The following is a 20,039-nucleotide window of genomic DNA, read 5'->3' on the forward strand; positions in this document are numbered from 1 at the left end:
GTCGGCAGCTCCCTAAGTAATGCCACTTGTAGGCGGAAAATTAATTACTTCATTGTAATTATCTATTTGGAGCAAACTACTGGGACATTTTCTTTCAACATTTGACACGTAGTGAGTTAGAATAACCCCTCTGCTCTACACTGTAAAAATAAATTCTGACTTCACTAATAGATATAAATATACTTTCTAAATCATATCCTTTTATTGTGTATATATATATATCGACAATCGGCCACATTACATTTGCTGAGGGACTTTATCATCTACATTGGTGGACCAGCCAGGACACCTCATGTTGTGTCAGCACAATCGCCACTTACCAGCACTACTTTTCATTTGTGTCGAGTCCTTAGCCCAACTTTGCTCAATGTTTATTTCAAGACGTGATGAAGCTTTGGAGCAATTATTCATTCGTCAGCTTTTTTTCAGTGAGTGCAATTTAAGTAAGAAACACTTTCAATTAAAAAGCTGCAAGATGGGTTAAATGAACTTCGCATTCCCAACACCGTTGGGGGCGCGCAAAAGACAGTGTGGATAGGGACGTCGAAGAAAATCCGAGTGTCATTATTGGGGTGTGCCGCTGCAAAATGTTGTGGTTTACCCGCTACCCCCCAAAAAAAAAGAAATAACAATCATAAAGTACCTCCAAGAATGTGAGGTTGGCTTGGTTTTGTCCAGCCAGCCAGCCAGCCTGCCTGGTCTTCTCACGGGCAGAGTAAAGAAGATCTTGAGCCTCCTGAAGTTTGCCCTCATGGTCTGACATTTTGCCTTTTATCTAAGAAGGAAAATGAATAATAATGAATAAATGTAGTTCAGTATCATTGAATCACAAGGTTTATAAACTATGAGTTGCAAGTACCTCTGCTTTTAGGTCTTCTGTTGCCTGATGAGGATTTCCGAATATCCTCTTCACTTTCTGGAACAACTCTTCTGCTAGACTAGTTACAAATAGTTAAAAAAAAAAAAGGGGAGTTATGTTTAATCCTGTTTGAGTTAACTTATAACTTAAATAACTATTACAAGTCATCGGATAGTCAGCTGCTCTTTGCCAAATAGTGAGCCGACATTTAAAAATTCACACATTCGTAATTTGCAAAGATCTTACAATGCCATCCCAGCCAAGGTCATCTGCATGTAATCGGCGCATGACGTTTAGTATCCCAATTACTCGCGAGAACAAGTTTTGAAAACCAAACTTTTTCACCTTTGAAAAGGAGTTTTATGAACATTTGTATGTTTACCACAGAGGCACTGAATGCATGATTAGCATTAACTGAGACAAGAAGAATCGAGCTCTCCCCAGTTGATGCCACTCAAAGGATTTTGCTCAGTTTTGGCGGATACATGCAAGGTAATTAATGGACTTGGTATAACATTAATGAAGTCTATGGGGGGGACAGGGAGATGAAAACAAGAGTAAAAATAAATATGTACTCTAAATGATCACAGTGACGATATAATGTTGACGAAAAACCTTTGTAGCAAAGTTTCCAGGCATTTGTATAAAGATGTGTGTTTTATTGGCTATTTTGATTGAACTCTGCGCAGGGTCGAGTCTCAAAGACAAGAGCGTGACGAGGGCGATTTATCTCCCGCCTTATTTTCCACATCTTCCAATACTGTGTCCATCTTTTAGTCTTTCCTCCGTTCACCCCTATTCTCGTATCTCTGCATCATTATGTGCGTTTCTCCCCCCGAAGCCATAGTTTTAATTAACTTATCGACCTCGTCAACATTTAATGCGCTAAAGAGATAAAGTGAGAGAGGCGGACGGGGGGGAGGAAGAGAGTAGATTACTGATCGAAAACACCAGAAAGACTTCATCAGCACAAAGTTGTTGCTTTTTCAGAGTGGAGCAGTGCAGGATATGTGTTCACTTGGATAACGTGCGGACGACTTTTTAGTTTATTGCATTGGTTTTATACTGACTGTAGATTAAAGCAATAATAAGCAGTCAGAGATAATGTGCCTTGAATTGACAGCCTTAAAGTCATCTTTTTTTATTGGCATGGTAGCACCAGATCACTTGCTATAGCGGTTTGTAATAAAAGTGGACCTGGTAGAACGTCTCTATGTTGGGTTAGCACTAGCATCTTTACTAACGTTACTTTTTAGAATTGCGTGTAGTGCTCTTCAGCAGAGTCCATTTTAAGATAAATATTAAGATACGGGGCTCTATTTTCATGAAATCTGCGCGGCGTGTGGTACATCTCTGCGCAGAGGCAGGTTAGACCTAATGTTCGTAATTTAGCAGATGACTGCAGGCCGGCTGATCTGCAGATGCGCCATCTAGGAAAATAGACGCCTTAATGTTTAACTCATTCACTGCCATTGACGAATTTACATGTCTTTTCACAGTCCAGCCATTCAATCCCAGGAACCTATTTAAACATATATATTCTTTAATTTTTTTTCAAACGTTAGGGCAAAAGAGGGTTTGAAAATGTCTGTGAATGAATTAAATATGGGCATCATGATGATAGCTCATCTATTTGTCAGTGACTGAGTCATAACCACAGTGGAATAACAGTAAGTTACATTTCACAATTGTCAAGGGAGCCCAAGAGCAAAAAATAAATACATGCTCACCACCGCCTTCTGGTGGTCCTGAAAATGTACTTCAGTTTACAAAGAATGTATAGGTTTTCTATCTTTACTCATTACATAGAAAAATAAGTCAAATTTGGTGCAGAATAATGTCTGAAATCATCGCGTGATTTTAGAAAAAACATTTTTTCCTAATGTTTATAATGAGCGGCAGTGCGGCCGCAATAAATACTAGTTAAGAATGTATACATTGTGTGTGTATTCATACTCCATCTCTTCCTCAGCAATGAGCCGCTTCCCTCCCAGCTGCCGTTTTCTCATCTCAGCCAGCATGGCCTGAATCTCCTCCTTCATCTCCTTCAAACTTTTTTCCGGCGTTCCGTCCCCGCGCGCCAGCATTCGGTTCAACTCGTCAGCTTTGGACTGAAGGTCTGGAAACAAAGATGAGACATATTTGCGACATGTAGAGCTTTTATGCCGTAAGCTTGAAAAATAAAAATAAGAGGACACAATTTGATGCCAGCAGACAGTGACCCTGAAAAATGAAGCTTACAGCGGATAGAGAAAGTGACAAGATCATTATTAAAATACCATGTTTATAAGCTTTCGTCAATGTTAGTCCTATGAATGGACAATTTCGGCACAAATCTTTCTGATTTCGGTGAGAAAAAAAAAAAAAAAAAGGAATGTTTTTGCAAGAATGGAGCTGCAAAACTGGACAAATAATATCAAGATGAAAGCAAGAAAGCTTTGGCGGATGCCATATTTACGTTTCTCCTGCAGAACAAAAGTCAATGAAATCCAAAAGTAATCGGTGATAAACGGTGGGAAATCCACTAAATGAGGATTGATTGAAACCATTAAAAAAATTGTTGTGATGATAATGAGGCATGCATCAGTGTGTTTTTTTCCCCCTACATTAGAAGAGAATGACTTGTATCCATTACATAATGGATATGTGCGAAATTGTGTGTGCCGGTCGTCCATTACGCTATGCTACAGTACGTCTCTAACGCTGATCTGATTAAAGCGAGTTGAAACTTCACGCTGGTGAACGTGTGAAAACATTTTTGGAGTGGGTGTGCATGGTCACAGCGATGCGGCCTTTCTTCTCATCTGAAATGTAAACATGATGTGATTACAGCCGAGACACAAGCAAAGCCATCACGCTAATGAACAGCTGCAGCGTATGTGTGTGCACGCGTGTGCCGCAGAGTCTGCATGTCACAGCCGTATAATTACATGCTGGGATTTAAAAGCCAATTAAACACTTAAAAACGTGAATGGAATCATATTATGATATCCAGTAAACACACATATACACACTGAGCTTGTACAGTATTTCCTTGCCTCATTATCTGCAAGTGTGCACGCGTATTAAGTTGTATTCTTCGTACATTTCTGCGTCAGTGTTTATGCACATTGCTTAGAGTCTCTGTATGTGTGTTTGATATCCACTAATTATGTCCCTAATTGCTACTCTCAATCATCCGCTGAGAATCAACTCACACTTCACACACACACATTCACACACAGCCATAATCACGCGGTGATCAGGCAAAGGGCCAGAGAGCTTGCCGCGGCAACGAGGAGAGGAAAGTTTCATCACTTTCGTTGCACCCCAGACAACATAACATTTTTATAATCGCAGTTATGTGAGCAGCAATCGGATTTTACAGCATGTTATCTGGAAAAGAGCCAGCGAGGAGGGTGTTGTGTCGAAAAAGAAAATACAGGAACAGGAATGTTCTGTGAATGTGTAAGTCAGAAACTTATCTTGTTAAATGGCTACGGTAGGTATCAACACTGTTGATTCAACGGTGAGTATATTCTGAGGAGTGAGTGGAATTAAGTATTGATACTGTATTTTCCAGACTAAAAGCCACGACATTTTTTCCACGCTTTTTCAATTGACGCGGTAAATCAATAGATTTAGCTAAAGTCTCGTCGCATCTGACTAATGAATTTACCGAATACGTCACAGTGGACCAATAAAACTATCCCGAGTCCGCCCTCATACTGAATACTCATCAAACATTTGCGGTTGTGGTGCGCATGCGGGCTGCCGAAAATGCGGACATCTGTGTACGTAGCGATACGCGGATGTGTAGGAACGAATATAGAGGGTATAGTATACAGTAAAATGAAAACAAGCATCCTGAGTTGAGTTTATTAAGCATAGGGAATGAGTGCCATAAATACAGCCATCTCTGCAGTGCAACCGCCATCTATCTTTTGTTTGTTTGGCGACCGACTCCAACTGCAGCTAGCACCTGACGACAGGTGCTAACAGCTAGCCACGGAAGAAAGCATTTCTGGCCATAGAGACACATCCCCTGCATCTCTTGTGATCTCTGTCTTTGCAAATATTCCATGCTATAAAGTGGAGAGCTCCCGATATTAATATATAACAGGTGTGTTTTGTCAATTATTACAATAATTGTGTCTGATGATTGCCTTTCTGAGCAATTATAAACAAGAATAAAGCGTATATCTACAGTGTGTGGAAAACGCACTTAGTATTTTCCGCCATCCAAAAAATAGTTGTGACCATACACTAATCTTTCACACTAGTGCAAAACAACACACCAATAAAATGGTCCAGAAGAGTGGTATGGTCGAGGGCCAATCTCTTGGAACATTTTACAATGGAAACAGTAAAAATTGTGTGCCATACTGAAATGATCCAGCCCATAATAATGTTTGATGGAAAAAAGGCTGAAGTGTTAGAACTGAGAAAAATAAAAAGAAACTTTTCTTCTGAGGTTGAAAAACAGCATCACTATGGCAGGATGAACAGTGTTATTATTATTATTAATATTGTTGTGAATTTTTTTTTTTTTTTTTTTTTTTTTTTTACAACTTTGAGATGTTTAAAGACCCTTTTTAAGGCCACTTTAATCAAATTCAAGGTATCTAATTCATTAAATGTGACCACTAGGAGAGGGTTTGATCTCTTTTTATCACAATATTTCAAGGAAAAATTTATTTAGTCCAGGGTGTACCCCACCTCTCACCCAAGGTCAGCTGGGATGTGCACTATATATAAAATGGATGGATGTCTTAGGAAAACAACAACATTGTGAAAGAAACATTTTTTTTTTTTAATAAAAAAATTACTAGCTCTTATCTGACAGTGTTGGTGTGCCCAATGTATGTATAATAGAACTAAATACGGAGACAGCAGAGCGAGAAACGCAGTCAACAGAAGACTCCGAGAGAATTAACGGAAGCAAGGTGCTGCTCATCTGCGCTACCTTGAGCTCCCAGCAGCGTGTCCCTGATGAACTTCTCCAAGAGCTCAGCTCGCTTTTCAATTCTGTTGGCATCATCTTCCACTTGTTCTCCATCAGCAGACACCTTAGTTGCCTACACACAACACATACACACAAGCATGTTAAATAAAGGAACAGGTTCTTGACTTCCCATGTCAAATGTAAAATGACATGAGGAGCATCAATATTTTAGTTTGTTGCCTTTTCTTTTTTTTTTTTTAAGATTACCTTTGTGATTGTCTATATCCACGCTGCCATGTGCCAGTACATACTATACATGAATTATGTACAACTCCACTGAGATACATCCACAATCACACAAAAGATTTCAGGAATACAAGAAATGAATCGTGGGTGCATGCACACACACAGTCGGGTAGCAGAGGATGTAATTATTGATATTCAATAGGACCTACAAGTCACTACAAATGTATATTTAAACACATTTGTTGTGCTAGTCAACTTGTTTTACCTCTCTGACGCTCCAACATCCAGATTTATAAAAGCATTTTTTTTTTTTTTTAATGTTACAGGCCTCAAAAAGTTGATTTGGTACAATAAAAATATCTTTAGCTTATCTCTCTCTGCTGGACAGGTGATCAAACCCACAACCTACTTTCACAACTCACATTTTAAATCACTTGGCTCAGGCTGCAAAATTGCCTCAACCTGTTGTACAAGTACTCAGACTTGTATTTTTTTGCACATACGGCAAAGTAAGTGCCTTAAACTATGATCTGACTCTGTGCCAAAGCTCATTTGCGCCATCCCGCGATGGTGAGAGACAAAGGGAACGACGGCAAGGCACACTAGTGACTTCAAGTTGGGCCGGGAGCAACAAAGGCGAGCGCACCCTGCTGTGTAACTGGTCCATCTCAACAACCAGTGATCCCAAGTTGGAGTCGGCCAGCTGCAGTAATCTCTCTGGGGCTTTCTGAGGTGACAGCATGTGCTGCAGGAGAGAGAGAGAGAGAGAGGAACATGAAGGAGGCACAACAGACGGATGATGTCTGATACATTTTGGCTCAGGGCTCAGACTCTTCAACCTTGCAGCTCAGGGAAGAAGAGAGTGCGAGTGGATAAAATTTAACTTAACTGCTGTTGATCATGGATGACAGCCATTACGTGTCTTATTTTCACGACAAGGGATGTGAAGTACGCAGGGCGAAATGGTACCTTGAGCTCTTCGGTCATGTTTTCATAGCGGTACAAGATCTTGTAAGGTGGCGGCAGGGGCGTGGTCAGCGTGATGTCGGTGACGATGCGATACAGGCGGTCCATGTCACTGAGGAGAAGACCTGTGCACTCGTCGTCACACGCTGTGCACACAAAGTAATAAGTTGTTGGAATTTTGCGAAATAAATCTTTCACATGAAGCCTATCTAATTGTTTACCTCGGATATTTTGGTATGATGTCATTTATTTGGGAACACCCTGTATTATATTGTAGAAAACAAATTCAATTCCGTGTGTCTGTATGGCTTTTCTACATTTTCAACTACATCCTATTTTTTTTTTTTCAAGTGTGGAATTTTGATTGTTTTTATGGCTGACGCAGTGTCATAACCTTTAGGGACCTACTACGAGAGTACCAATTGAACACCTCGGTGTGTGAGAGCGCACAGCGCAGGGAGCTAAGCGCACCTGTTATGAGCACACACGGCAGGATGAGAATACACATAAATTGCGCATCGGGGGACCCATTCAGACACACGCAGAGCACGATGTGTGCGTGCGTGTAGTGTCGAGTTTTTCTTTCCTTTCTGCAGCCAGCGGCTGATTTATTGCTGAAATTAAAATTTCTGACGGGGGGAATCTAAGATAAATTAAAGGGAAACACTTTCTACTCTATCAATCTATGACAGAACCGGAGCGTGTGGGAACACACACACACACACACACACCCACATATTAGCAGAAACACGCGCACACAAAAATATCATATACTAAAAAAAATGTTCCAACCGATCAACATAAAAACAACCAATCCCTTATTTAATAAGATGAGTATAAAGACTGGAAAATTCCTTTGAATGTTTTTTTTTTCAAAGGCATAGTATTTAAATTTTTACGGAATGCATGACTTTAACATACTCAGCACAAAAAAGTCATCTTTTAATTATCACATCTGTTATTAAATTATCACATGTAATATTAAAAGTGTCATGTACAGTATGTTATTATCACTGTAACAACTATGGGCACCCCAACAATGCATACGTTTAGACCCTGTAAAGTGAAATCAGAGATTGGTTTTAAACGTATATGATACATGTTTGAATATAATTGCTGGAAATGTGCAAAGACTGAGAACTATTTAGTAATTAATTGTAAACAAAAATCATTGAACTGTGTTTCATATATAAAAAGCTATCTTGTGAAATTTCAATGCTCAGATAGTTAGCTAGCTTAGCCCACACCCCCGAAAATGCATCTTTCCTTCAGGTTGTCTGCTGCTGTGGCCACTTTAGAACGCCTCGTTGTTGGCGTAAGTGTGCTCACGTGGATATATTTTTAGTCATTTATAGTTATATAATGCTAAACAGAAATGCATCAATTTTTCCAGCTCTTAGTAGATTGAGAGTAGAGCGGGGCGTGGTTTCAGCTGATTTTTTTTTTTTTAATAAATATAATGTGTATATAAATTAATGATTTAATTGGAGGTTTGCATGATCTTTTCACAAAACACATGCTGCTCACTGCAAAACACACCACATGCAGGTGCAACAGGGGAATCGTTCATTACCTTGATGTGAGCTGTTTGTTTGTTTTGGATGGCAGATACAAATGTTGTCATTTATATTTCTGCAAGTCAATCTGCATTCAAATCCAATGTGGTTGGCCTATGGACATCTTTTAATTGGAAAATTAAATATTTGTAGTGTGGCGGTATAAAATGAATCTGCCTGGAGGTTTTTCAAATTGTGGTCTAGATACACCTCATTTAAAAACATCACATTAAATGCAAATTAAAGTGACATGGGAAAAGGAATACCGGAGGTGATTTTTCCTTGAATTCTTCTTTACGTTAATAGTTTTGTCTGCGCGGCTTTTTAAAAGAGAAATACAAGTTAAGTTACTTATTCCATTGTAGTAAGCAAATAAAAGGAAAGTGAAACAGCAAATAAATAAAGAAATAAGAAACCCCCATCATTCTCAATCAAACCTTGTTGAAAAGTCTAACAGGTCTAAACTGGTTGCAAGTCTCCATTAGTCAGAGCGGCAAAGCGGAGGGCTCGGCTATCACAGAGCGAGCGAACCGACATCTGATTGCCTCGGTCCATGTGACCCATCAGGAGTTGTTATTATGGTTTGGGGGGGGGGGGGGGGGCAACGGGTCAGCCGGTTTTGTGTCAGGCTGTGCTAGCACAATTGCGCAGCTAATGCACGAACACACGCTTGGCACCTGAACGCGTCGAGCAATCACCTCTGCGACCAGCTAGCAGCAATTTCTTATGAGCATCTGTCTTACAAACTTTTTTCTATACTCTCCCACATACACACACACCTACCTCAAGACAAGCTAATGGAACTAAATTGGCCCCACCATTATGATCATATTAAGTTTAAATTAGCTCCAAATGACATTGAAATTATTGCCTAAATGACTGGAATTTCAATTCTGATGCAGACCCCTCCGTCTCCCGGGGCAACCGGGTGAAAGCTGCTCATTTGCACTTGGCTCGGCAAAATAAAGTAAAAATGGCAACATAAGGTGAATGCGCCTACAGAGAAACGATTGGAGGAGAAAAAAGTGAGCTGAGGGAGGACGCCCGTGGGCACACAGTGTTGCAATTTGCGGTTTTGTCTTGGTTTCTGTTGTTGGAAAGCAGCCAAAGAGAACTGCATAGTGATTTTAGTTTTCATTAATACGCTTTTGATGTTTTCATTGATTTGTAACTACATGTCCACTTTGTTTTCATTGGCATGAAAACAGTGACCGGTGTAAAACTCCTGGGATCGATGACTATTATTTGTCCGTTGAATGAATCATCTTTTGGAAGGGCTCAATATGCCCAAAAACTAACTCACTCAGTTGTAAACACAGATAAGTTATATAAAATTAGCCCTAGAAAATGTTTCACCAGGCATCATGGAATTTGATGGACAGTGCGCAAAAAAAACAAAAAAAACAAAAACAAAAATCTACACACCCCTGTTTAAATGCTGGATTTTTGCAATGTAAAAAAATGAGACGAAGAAATTATTTCCAAATCTTAAATTGACATATTGACGCAAAATTGCATTGTTGTCTTTTTTGCGATGCCATTTCATATGGACTCGGACTGGAGTAAAAATTTGCCAATCATAAAACTACGAATTTCTTGAAATCTGTAGCGGCGAGGAATTTCACCCAATATACACAAAAAAACATATCAGTATAGCTATAAAGGTGGTTTGTGTCACTCAAGGTATAAATTAATACGCTGACCAAAGGCGCTTGATAAATAGCACAGAAATAACCGGAATTCAAAATAAAAAATGTGTTAGTCCTTACAGATGATCCCAGATGGTCCACACACATGCCTTTCCATGCACTGGTCACAAGACCTCCCAGATGCCCCGAACGTGCACTGGCATTGGCCGGTGACAGGGTCACATGGTCCAGGCAGCGCCCCCCACGGGGAACACTTACACTCCTCGCATCGCCCACCAGGCGTCCGAGGGTTACCATGGTAACCGGTGGAACACCTGGATGGGAAAAGGAAACAGCGATTTCCCATCATTAGGGAAGTGAACCGACCAAGTGCATGTTTTACCGCTCCCGATTTGTATTCATTATAAAAGCTTCAAAGTAAATTCAACATCAAAACTTTACAGAGAGTCACAGAACCAAAAATGTACCCTGAGCAGCATAGTTTTGACTTTATGAAATGAGGTATGCAGGTATGCTTTGATCAAGAGCAGGCGTCTCTGGAATTACACCTTTTGCAACAAATGTTGGAAAAAAAAAAAAAAAAAAAAAATCAATTTTGCTTCTCACCTTTCACAGTATTTCCCCTCATATCCCTCAGGACAGGCTGTGCAACGGTAGTCATCGTAGCCTTCAGTGACGCAGAATGGACTAAAACTGGACACGTGGAAAAAGTTCAGTCAGTAATATTGACATGAAAAAAAAAAAAAATGGCAAAAAAACCAACACAACACTTGGGACCAACTACAGTAGCGACACCATCAGTGCAATAAGACCTATACGGTCACGGTTATTTTAAAGACAATGAATAAGTGTGGAAGACAGCAACACATACTTGTTGCCAGGATTAGTAAGCGGGCAGGCGCAAGGTTTGCAGTCATCACGGAATCCTCGGACCACGCCGTAGAATCCCGGCGCACAGCGCTCGCAGTGATCCCCCTCTGTGTTGTCTTGACAGTTCTTTACAGTGCACACAGACGTAAAGACACAAGGGATGTAAATGTCTGGATGCTAAGAGGTCATTAATGCAATTGTAAATTGAAATAAAACCGTTTTTTTAATCACGTTTTAATTTTCTTACCAATTGAAGAATAGATAACACGATAAAAAGGACGTGTGAAGTGTTCTAAAAAAATCTGAGAATAATTATCTCAATTATCAAATGTAGATCTGTTTGAATAATTGAGGGAATTTTGTTTAATGAGTCTTCTTTTTTTGCATGAATCCTATTTAATTGAAGTAGTTACTCAGATATTCATATTTCAAATGCTGCATTTTTTTTCAGCACTTCTGCATTCACATTTGCAAAAAATGTTTGCTCGAATGGCATTGTTCAGATCATCCAGTCATATTTATAAGACTGACGATACTTTGACGTACTTGTGTGAGTATGAGTACTGGCCACTGTAGAAGCAGCTGCCTAATCAGTGAAAGAAAAAAACATTTCTTTTCACATTTCAAGGCCGTCTTTTTTTTTTTTTTTTTTTTTTTTTTTTTTCCATTTGAGGCAGGAAATATTGTCGTTTCCTGTTCTGCATGTCACGCTTAACAGTCTAAATAGCTTCTACACCCTAACCCGAATACAAGTTCCTTTACCGTCTTTGTTAGAATAGTCACAATGGACACACACACATGCATACAGTGAGCGTTAAATATACACAAAATGCCTATTTCTATGTGTGGGTGTAGTTTCAAAACAGGTCAAACTGCGCTGTGTCATGCATAAAGGTGTTCCCGGGTTAGCAGGATTTAGCTACATAAGACGAGCATTATTCCCCCCTGCAGGGTCATGACTTGTGCTGCTTTTGTTTCTTCAAATGAGACCTTCAATCAGCTGCAACAGGACGTTGCATTTCCATTAACTTCCTGTGTTCCTCGTTACTGCTAATTACCCCAGAAACAAACTCGTTTAGCGTTTTCAATTTGGCTCGCTCGGTTAGAAAATTCTAATGACGCCGTTATGGAAGGCGCAATGAAAATGGGCACGGAAAACGGAAATGGCTGCGAGGCAGAACAGAGGTAGGAATAAAACAAGTGGAAAGGGAATGTAAAAGAAGTGAGAAAATTGACTTGACATAATTGTTATTTGAAAGATAGTGGATTGAGTGCTCCGAAGCAAGGATTCATACACGACTTAGGCTGGACTTTACTCTTCCATTCTTATTTCGACGTTTTCATCACACGGTTTTACTGCCTTATAAACAACAATCCGTGCCAGCACTTTGCCGCTTCTTGATATCAACTGTGAAATTCAAATTCTCCTCTCTTGGAGTACCTTTGGGCCACGATCAAGAGCGACAGAATGACGCGAAATAGCAATAAGCCGGTTCTTGTTAATTACAGCGAGGCTAATTAAACTTTCTTTCCTTAGTCTCACCTTAATCTACATCCAGAAGCTACCTGGCATATGGCCGCTGCACGGTGCTCGAAAAGTGTCTCACACACACACACACACACACAAGTTACCTGGCATATGGACGAGTCAGGGTCACAGGTGGTGGAGTGGCCGCTGCACTGGCACTGAACACAGCTGCCCATGCCCACAGCGGCGGGGACTCTGGAGGCCGGAGCAGATGCGTGCGAGCCGCTGCGAAGGCGGTAGAAACCTGCGGCGCATTCCTGCGGAGGAATCGACAGAAGGACATCAAAAAAAAAAAAAAGGAGACCAAAAAGACACGAGTCAAGATTGAACAAAGCAGGCAATGCACAAGGACCTTGTCGAGCGTCAGATCTGGGGTTTTTTGTGTTTTTTTTTGTGCGAGCGTGTGTTCCCGCAGTCGTAATAAAATGTGAACGATAATGGAAGTGGCACACAACACCACTCATGGGCTCATAATTATCCTAAATTGCTATTTCTCAAGGCAACTGTTGACCTCGGCTTTCACACATAAAGCCAATTAAGGGTTATTCCCCTCGGTGACTTTTGAACACACAATAGCGCGCACGCATGCGTGCGCACAGATATGCAAGGTAACTCTCCATCCCTGTGTGTTCAGCAATAATTAATGAAGTCCTTTTAAAGAGCCATCTGCTCCCTCTGCTCGAGCTAAACGCCCATTTTCGAAATACTTTAATAATGACGGCGGCGACAAACAGGACGCCCATCTGCTGGCAAAGCCCTCGACAAAAGTTTGAAATTGAGCTCCACTTTATTATTTGCCATCCAGTTGGCACCCTTCGGGTTTGTCAGACAATAAAGACGGATGGTCCGCTGCCCTTTGGGTAAGCCGCAGCAGACTAAGACCAAGGTTTGAAAAAAATTTGATTTACAAGAACAAATTGATGACCATCACATAGTGGAATTGGCCAGAGCTGTGGCTTGTGCGTATCATAACGCCCTCTCCACAAAATCCTCACTCGACTAAAAATTGGCTTAGCCCGTCTTTGCTTTCTGTGGCTTAAGAAGAGAAGCCGGACTCAGTTGAATTGGTTTGACAAACATCACAATTGAACGGAGGGGCCTAATCCCAGTAAGGCAAAGCAAAACACAAGCAGCAATTTAAAGCTGCAATATTCTATTGGACACACACCTCAAAGTTTATATTTGCTCAAGAAGTTTAAAAAGAGACCAGAATATCATTCATGTTTGCAGACGTTCAGTATATATAGCCAACACAACACCGTAAGAAAAATTCATAATATCCCAAAACAATCCATGCGAATTACGTCATGTTTTATAATAACCTCATTATGTTATGGTGCATGATATGGAAGTTCCACCCTGCCCCAGTGACCGCTAATTCACAGTAAATAGGTAACCCTTTGTCAACAAAAGGCCTCAATGGCCGCTTCACACCATAATGGCCGGTTAACTGTTCAATTATGGTGATGGGTGGTTGAGAAAAATGTCTGCATCTTGTTATGATCGTCATGTCCAACAAATTTTGTGTCAATTGGTAAAACTAACGTCACGGGCTGATTTTTTTTTTTTTTTCGAACCTTCCCGTGATTTAGTTTAGGAGGGATGTGCTTGGCACCCCTAAAATATGTACATTTTCACCGGGATTTTCAACATTTCAAAGTTTACCAGCAATTTGCAAAATTGGTGAGTTTCAAGGCATGTTGAGCCCCCCCAAAAAGGGTGATCCTTTTGTCAAAATAATAAGAAACAGCGATTCCAAGAAAACTACCAAAAAGCAATGCTCGTAGAATGAAGTTCATTTGTGGTGAGTTGATTTCGGACGCACCTCACAGGACAGTCCGGAGTATCCGATAGGACAGTCACATTTTTCTATTTGGTAGGCTTTCTCACTCTCTCTGGTGGGTGTACCGGCTTCTGCCACAGTGAGACTGATCTCGGAAATACTGCAAAGGACAGAAAAAAAATACAACGAATTTTTAGTTTGGAGACGACAGACATCATTTTTCACATTTCAAAATAGATTGTGTGCAGTTTACCGGCTGTGTCTCATCTGGTTGCCATGTGACGCCTTGATGAGGACGTAGTCCACATAGAACAAAACGTCCATAAAGTCCTGGCGTGTCATTAGCTGTCCATCTGCGTGCCTCCACTCATGCTGTCGACAGGAAATAAAAAAAAAAACAGAGTTAAATAGAACAAATATAAAACGATAGTGTGTTTGAGTTCCCGAAGACTTTAACATACCTCTGTCATGTCAATCTCGTGCCGTGTGAGTTGACCAATCTGGAGTCCCACTACGTGGCGTGTCATCACAATGTTGTGGTTAGCTCCGCCCTTAATGACGACCTGGGGCTCGTATGAGGAGGGACCCGTTTCATCTCTGGCTTCATAGTACACGGCATACTTCAACTTCCCACCGTACGCAGTGATCTGATGGGAACACGTCGGGGATGGATCGATGACCATATCAACACAGAATTACAAAATTGATGAGGAAACCATTACAGGCGCGGTTCCTACCATGGAGCCTCGGAACTGTTGCGGTAGTTTCCAGTAATAAGGCTCGGATAGAACTGTGGTGACCAGCTCAGAGTGTGCGAGGATCTCTGGGTGTTGGAAGCTTACTCCTGTGTTTGTCTCAACAATGCTGCTTTTATCCACCAGGGGAAGCACGGTCTGCTCCGGCCTCAGCGTTAGCTGCAATGCAAACCGGACGGTGAAAAAAAAAGAAAAAAAAAAGAGCACACTTCATGTTTGACATCGGGAAAGGTGTTTATTACAGTGTTGCTATATTTAGCGAATATTTGGACCTGACTAGCAATAACTAATGGGGACAATACATTGTATCAGACAGACAGTAGTAGCTTCAATTGTATTTTCACTCATAGAGTCAGCACTTCATCAATAATGAACAATTCGGAGAAAACAATGATAGAAATAGGCAGTTTATAAAATATTTTTGGGGGATATGTAATTATACACTTGATGAATGGGGCAGTCACTCCAAATGGTATATTTTTCATAACAAAACAATAAAGTGTTTGAATGGTTTAATGGTGTTGTAGGTAGCGTCGTTTGCTATCGGTCTCTCTCCCCTGGGAATAGCCGATGCCACTGTAACCCATGAAAGTGTTGCTACCGTTGGGCTATCGCTGTCTGATGTGTGAATAACATTTGAGTTATTACCAACAGTCTGGAGTAAATTAAAGCGGTTTTCACCCTCCCCGTCTCCCTTTTTATTTGTTTTCATTTCAGAGTTACGCGAATGATATCAGGGGTTCATTATTGACTCTGGGATACGGTTGAGTTGAGTGGTTTTAAAAATAGATTCATCCGATGGCACTCAGCCCTTTTTATTATTTTTCATATATCCCTGAAGTCCTAAAGTGTTGATATGAGGCTCTCAGAGAGAGTGTTTGGTTGAAAAGACAGGGTGTGAACTCTATTAAACTTATATACTGAAGCTCCGACTTACGACACTAGCCGCATAATAAGAGACATGGTCGCACATGGGAGACTCCTTATTTCAATCTCCATGATAACCCGACATGTATTCTAATTCAAACCAAGCAATTAATTTATGACAAATAACATTAAAATGTTATTATAAAGGATTCATGATTTCATAACATCTAAATGATTATAACTTTAATGACTTTACTCTCGCACTGGAATTTTTATACTGTGCAGTGTGTGTGTGTGTGTGTGTGTGTGTGTGTGTCTACTCACCCACATCCTGATGAGGCCTTGTGACTCAGTGCAGGAGTGGGTCAGGCCGTAACAGTAACATTTGCTGCAGCCGAGCGGATTTTTCAGGGACAATCCGAATGTGTTGGGCTTGCAACGGTCACAGTTGTCTCCCATCACATTTTCCTTCAAGGACACACAAAGACGTACATAGATTGATTGGAATTTAGGCATGGAATGAACTTAAAGTGGAAGTCAACCCAAACATATTTTTTTTCAAGAATATGTTCTATGCAAGCCCACTAGTTGAAACAAGGCATTCGGATAAATATTGCGTTTGTGGAATAAGAGTTAATCCACTTGTTTTTAGCCATCTCAGGGGCGGCCATTTTGTCACTTCTGTCGACTGAAAATGACATCACAACTGCTAAGCGCTCAGGTAACGACCAATCACAGCTGACCTGTTTTCTGAAGCTTGGTCGTGATTGGTCGTTACCTGAATAGGTTGTGATGTCATTTTCAGTCGACAGAAATGACAAAATGGCCGCCCCCTGAGAAGGCTAAAAAGGAGTGGAATTTGCTGCTAATATTCCACAAACGCAACATTAATCAGAATGCCGTGTTTCAAACACTGGGCCTGCTGGGAACATATTCTTGAAAAAAAATGTGTTTGGGTTCATTTCCTCCTTTTATGAAATAAAATAAAAAATAATCACACGCATACCTTGCAGCTGCACTTCCCAGTTCGATCCGCACAGGCACAAATCCTTCGCTCAAAATCACAAGTCTCACTTTCCGATCCTGAGATGTTACACTCGCATGAGGTGCACTGTCAGGAAGGTCACAAAGACTCAAAACACACCTCTGATGAAAACACTGCCTTCATTTCCATTACAATGGTGTAACACCAATTCAAGAATCTGCTTTTGAAGTATAATAAGTCCATGTTGATAATTCATATGATTTACCTGAGGAAAGTCTCTGTAGCCCAGCTGACATTCATTGCATTTCTCTCCTCTGAAGGAGTCATGGCAAAGGCAGCAGCCTGTGTTGACGTTGCACTGCTGTGTCACCGAGCCCACCACGCTACAGCCACACTCCTGCACGCACAGGAAGTGTACGGGAAGAGCAGATTTACTCAAATGAAATGGGGGGGGGGGGAAAAGAAAATGCCAACCTCGATATTGAGAGCCGCGTCTTCTGTATGAGTCAAAGTAGTCTTTTAGACAGTCTACTTTTAGAATTTTACAGCCTGACATTCAAGTATGGCTCCTCTGTTCCTGAACTGTGCATGATAAATTACATTGACTGTTAGTGGTCATGGTACCTTGCATCCGGTCATGATATCGTGGCCCCAGTGGTTTGGGGCGCAGCGGTCGCACCTCTCGCCAAGTGTGTTTGGAGGACAGATACACTGTCCTGTGTTGGCATCACAGTTATTGCCCACATGGCTGCAGAGACACGCTGTGACAGAGCAAAGGAGGGAAAAAAATACCCTTATAATTATTTTCTTGATATATTTTATCAAATATTTTCTCTTAAGATATCACATTCTAATAGGCCGCAGGATATCTAACTTCTGACTTGTCTCGCGGTAAATTAGCTGTCACATTAAATAGACACAAACATCATATTCATCCCCAAAACGCAAAGACGAGCCAAAGCAAATAAATCCCAAGCTTATCATTTGTGATGACGGTGTGACTGAGCTGGCGGTGTTCGTCGCCGCTTGTTCTTGGCTGTCAATCGTGCTTGGCATCCTTGACATCTTGCATAAGGAGATATGAAGGGGGAGCGCTATTCATAGTCGCCACTCTTAATCCTCATTTTAGGCAGCGCGAATAAAGTTTGCGACACCTGCTCCTCCTGCTTTGTGGATGATTCAAACATCCGAGCATCTCAAATATAAACATTGCCAATTATGAAGGCCGCAGGCTTGAAATAGATACTCTGAGGCATTTGGGTGGCACAAACATGACCACGGCAAGAAATGAGGCCGACTCGGATGAATAAGTCGCATAGGTCCCCACAACGTAAACATGGACCTAAACAACATTGTGGGGCAATCACGTCAGCGTCTAGTGAAATGCAAATAATCATTAAATATGTCGTCTCTACATTACATAAAATCATCTTAAATATTGTGTGGAAAATAACTCTTTTGTTTACACATTTTAGGTGGTGCTGTTGCTTTGGGGAACAACATATTTCCAATGAGCGCAACAGTTGACTCTGAATAATATTGTATGAAAAGAAATTGTTTGGTACAAGATGGGCTTTTTTTTCTGTAAGAGGAAAATGAAGGGCATTTATTTGGGAAGAAGCTTTTATCCGATGTGGATAATGTTCCTCTACTATTAAAGTAGAGGCCAGTATGACGCATACCGTAATTTAATTCATTAATGATAAGTTTTGTCTTATCCATTTCAATATCACTCGTTGATCCATTCATTTCATTTTGACAGTCACAACACCAAGAAAGGAGCCAACCTTCATTATTATTTAAAAAAAAACAACAAAAAAAAACAGGTGCTTACAACCTTGGCTATTTGACTATATTTTTGTGTGCAAGATTGTCGACCAAGGTTTAGTTTCACTGAAACAGTGTCAAAATTGTGAGTGCAATTAAAACTTTAATTCAGCAGATTTTAGTGTGAAATGTAAAGGCAATGCTTTGGTAACAGGATGAGCTTATTTATTTATTATTTTATTGATTAATTTATTTATTTATTAATGGATGAAATTTATTTATTTATTAATGGCTGAAAGCGTCTCCTTATTACCTCTAGTAACCTTTATTTGCATTGTTTGTATACTTTTTTTATGCTCTTGAAAAAATAAACCATACAATTAATATATTTTGAATTAGGTGACTTCAATTAAGTATTGCTTGTAGAGAAAATCAATCACCGTGTGATAATTCCCCCCACATGCCTCCAAACAGTCTCGCTTTGCTTACGTGTGCAGCCTCCCTCTTGGAAGTTGAAGAATCCTCGTGAGCAGCGGTCGCATTTGGGTCCGGTGACACCCGGCTGGCACCGACACTGACCGTTTTCGTCGCAGTCAAACGACTTGGAGCCAAAGGAGTTACAGTGACAGGGCACACACTGTCCACCTGTGGCGAGGCCGTACGTCTGAGCCTGGAGACAAAAAGGACCAGACAAGGTGAGAGGTGAGGCCAAGCCTTCCAAACGATTTAAAGCGTAGCAAAGTTCACTGCACACTGGATTGTCTTCATGTACTGCATCAAAGCTGTTGTGTATACTGTATTTAAATACAGAATATATGTGAGTGTTATCAACAGCCACAAACAAATCCCTTGTGGGTTTTACGTGAACATGCTTGGCCAATAAAGATTATTTTGATTCTGATTCTCTTTGTAGATTTGACAGATGTTTGTCCTTGAAGAGCAAATCAACCCAAAGATATTTTTTTCAAGAATATGATCTATGCAAGCCCACTAGTTGAAACGACATTCTGATGAATATTGCGTTTGTGGAATAAGAGTTAATCCATTTGTTTTTAGCCATCTCTGGGGGCGGCCATTTAGTCATTTCTGTCGACTGAAAATGACATCACAACTACCCAAGGCTCAGGTAGCGACCAATTACCGCTCAGCTTTAGAAAAGAGGCGAGCTGTGATTGGTCATTCCCTGAGCCCTGGGTAGTTGTGATGTCATTTTCAGCCGACAGAAATGACAAAATGGCCGCCCCCGGAAGATGGCTAAAAACAGGTGGATTTTGCTGCTTAACT

General features: G+C 40.7%; 1 protein-coding gene across 4 annotated transcripts in view; it reads right to left on the minus strand.

Moving 5' to 3' along the window:
- Nucleotides 1-20,039, minus strand: part of lama2 (laminin, alpha 2) — a 111,061-nt gene that overhangs the window by 25,199 nt on the left and 65,823 nt on the right. For all 4 annotated transcript variants that reach the window (XM_086019244.1, XM_086019245.1, XM_086019243.1 and 1 more), the window contains exons 23-41: nt 19,245-19,425; nt 17,613-17,749; nt 17,254-17,385; nt 17,010-17,114; nt 16,328-16,471; nt 15,119-15,295; nt 14,843-15,028; nt 14,635-14,753; nt 14,424-14,541; nt 12,703-12,855; nt 11,072-11,196; nt 10,807-10,893; nt 10,321-10,514; nt 6,999-7,141; nt 6,676-6,774; nt 5,805-5,916; nt 2,816-2,978; nt 860-938; nt 644-775 (exon numbers count right to left, since the gene is read on the minus strand). In XM_086019244.1, coding sequence (XP_085875370.1) covers nt 644-775; nt 860-938; nt 2,816-2,978; nt 5,805-5,916; nt 6,676-6,774; nt 6,999-7,141; nt 10,321-10,514; nt 10,807-10,893; nt 11,072-11,196; nt 12,703-12,855; nt 14,424-14,541; nt 14,635-14,753; nt 14,843-15,028; nt 15,119-15,295; nt 16,328-16,471; nt 17,010-17,114; nt 17,254-17,385; nt 17,613-17,749; nt 19,245-19,425 — 2,586 coding nt within the window. The remainder of the gene's footprint in view (nt 1-643; nt 776-859; nt 939-2,815; nt 2,979-5,804; nt 5,917-6,675; nt 6,775-6,998; nt 7,142-10,320; nt 10,515-10,806; nt 10,894-11,071; nt 11,197-12,702; nt 12,856-14,423; nt 14,542-14,634; nt 14,754-14,842; nt 15,029-15,118; nt 15,296-16,327; nt 16,472-17,009; nt 17,115-17,253; nt 17,386-17,612; nt 17,750-19,244; nt 19,426-20,039) is intronic.

The sequence above is a fragment of the Filicampus tigris genome, chromosome 20 (genome assembly GCF_054856515.1).
Source record: "Filicampus tigris isolate MCC_2025a chromosome 20, RoL_Ftig_1.0, whole genome shotgun sequence".
Lineage (NCBI taxonomy): Eukaryota > Metazoa > Chordata > Actinopteri > Syngnathiformes > Syngnathidae > Filicampus > Filicampus tigris.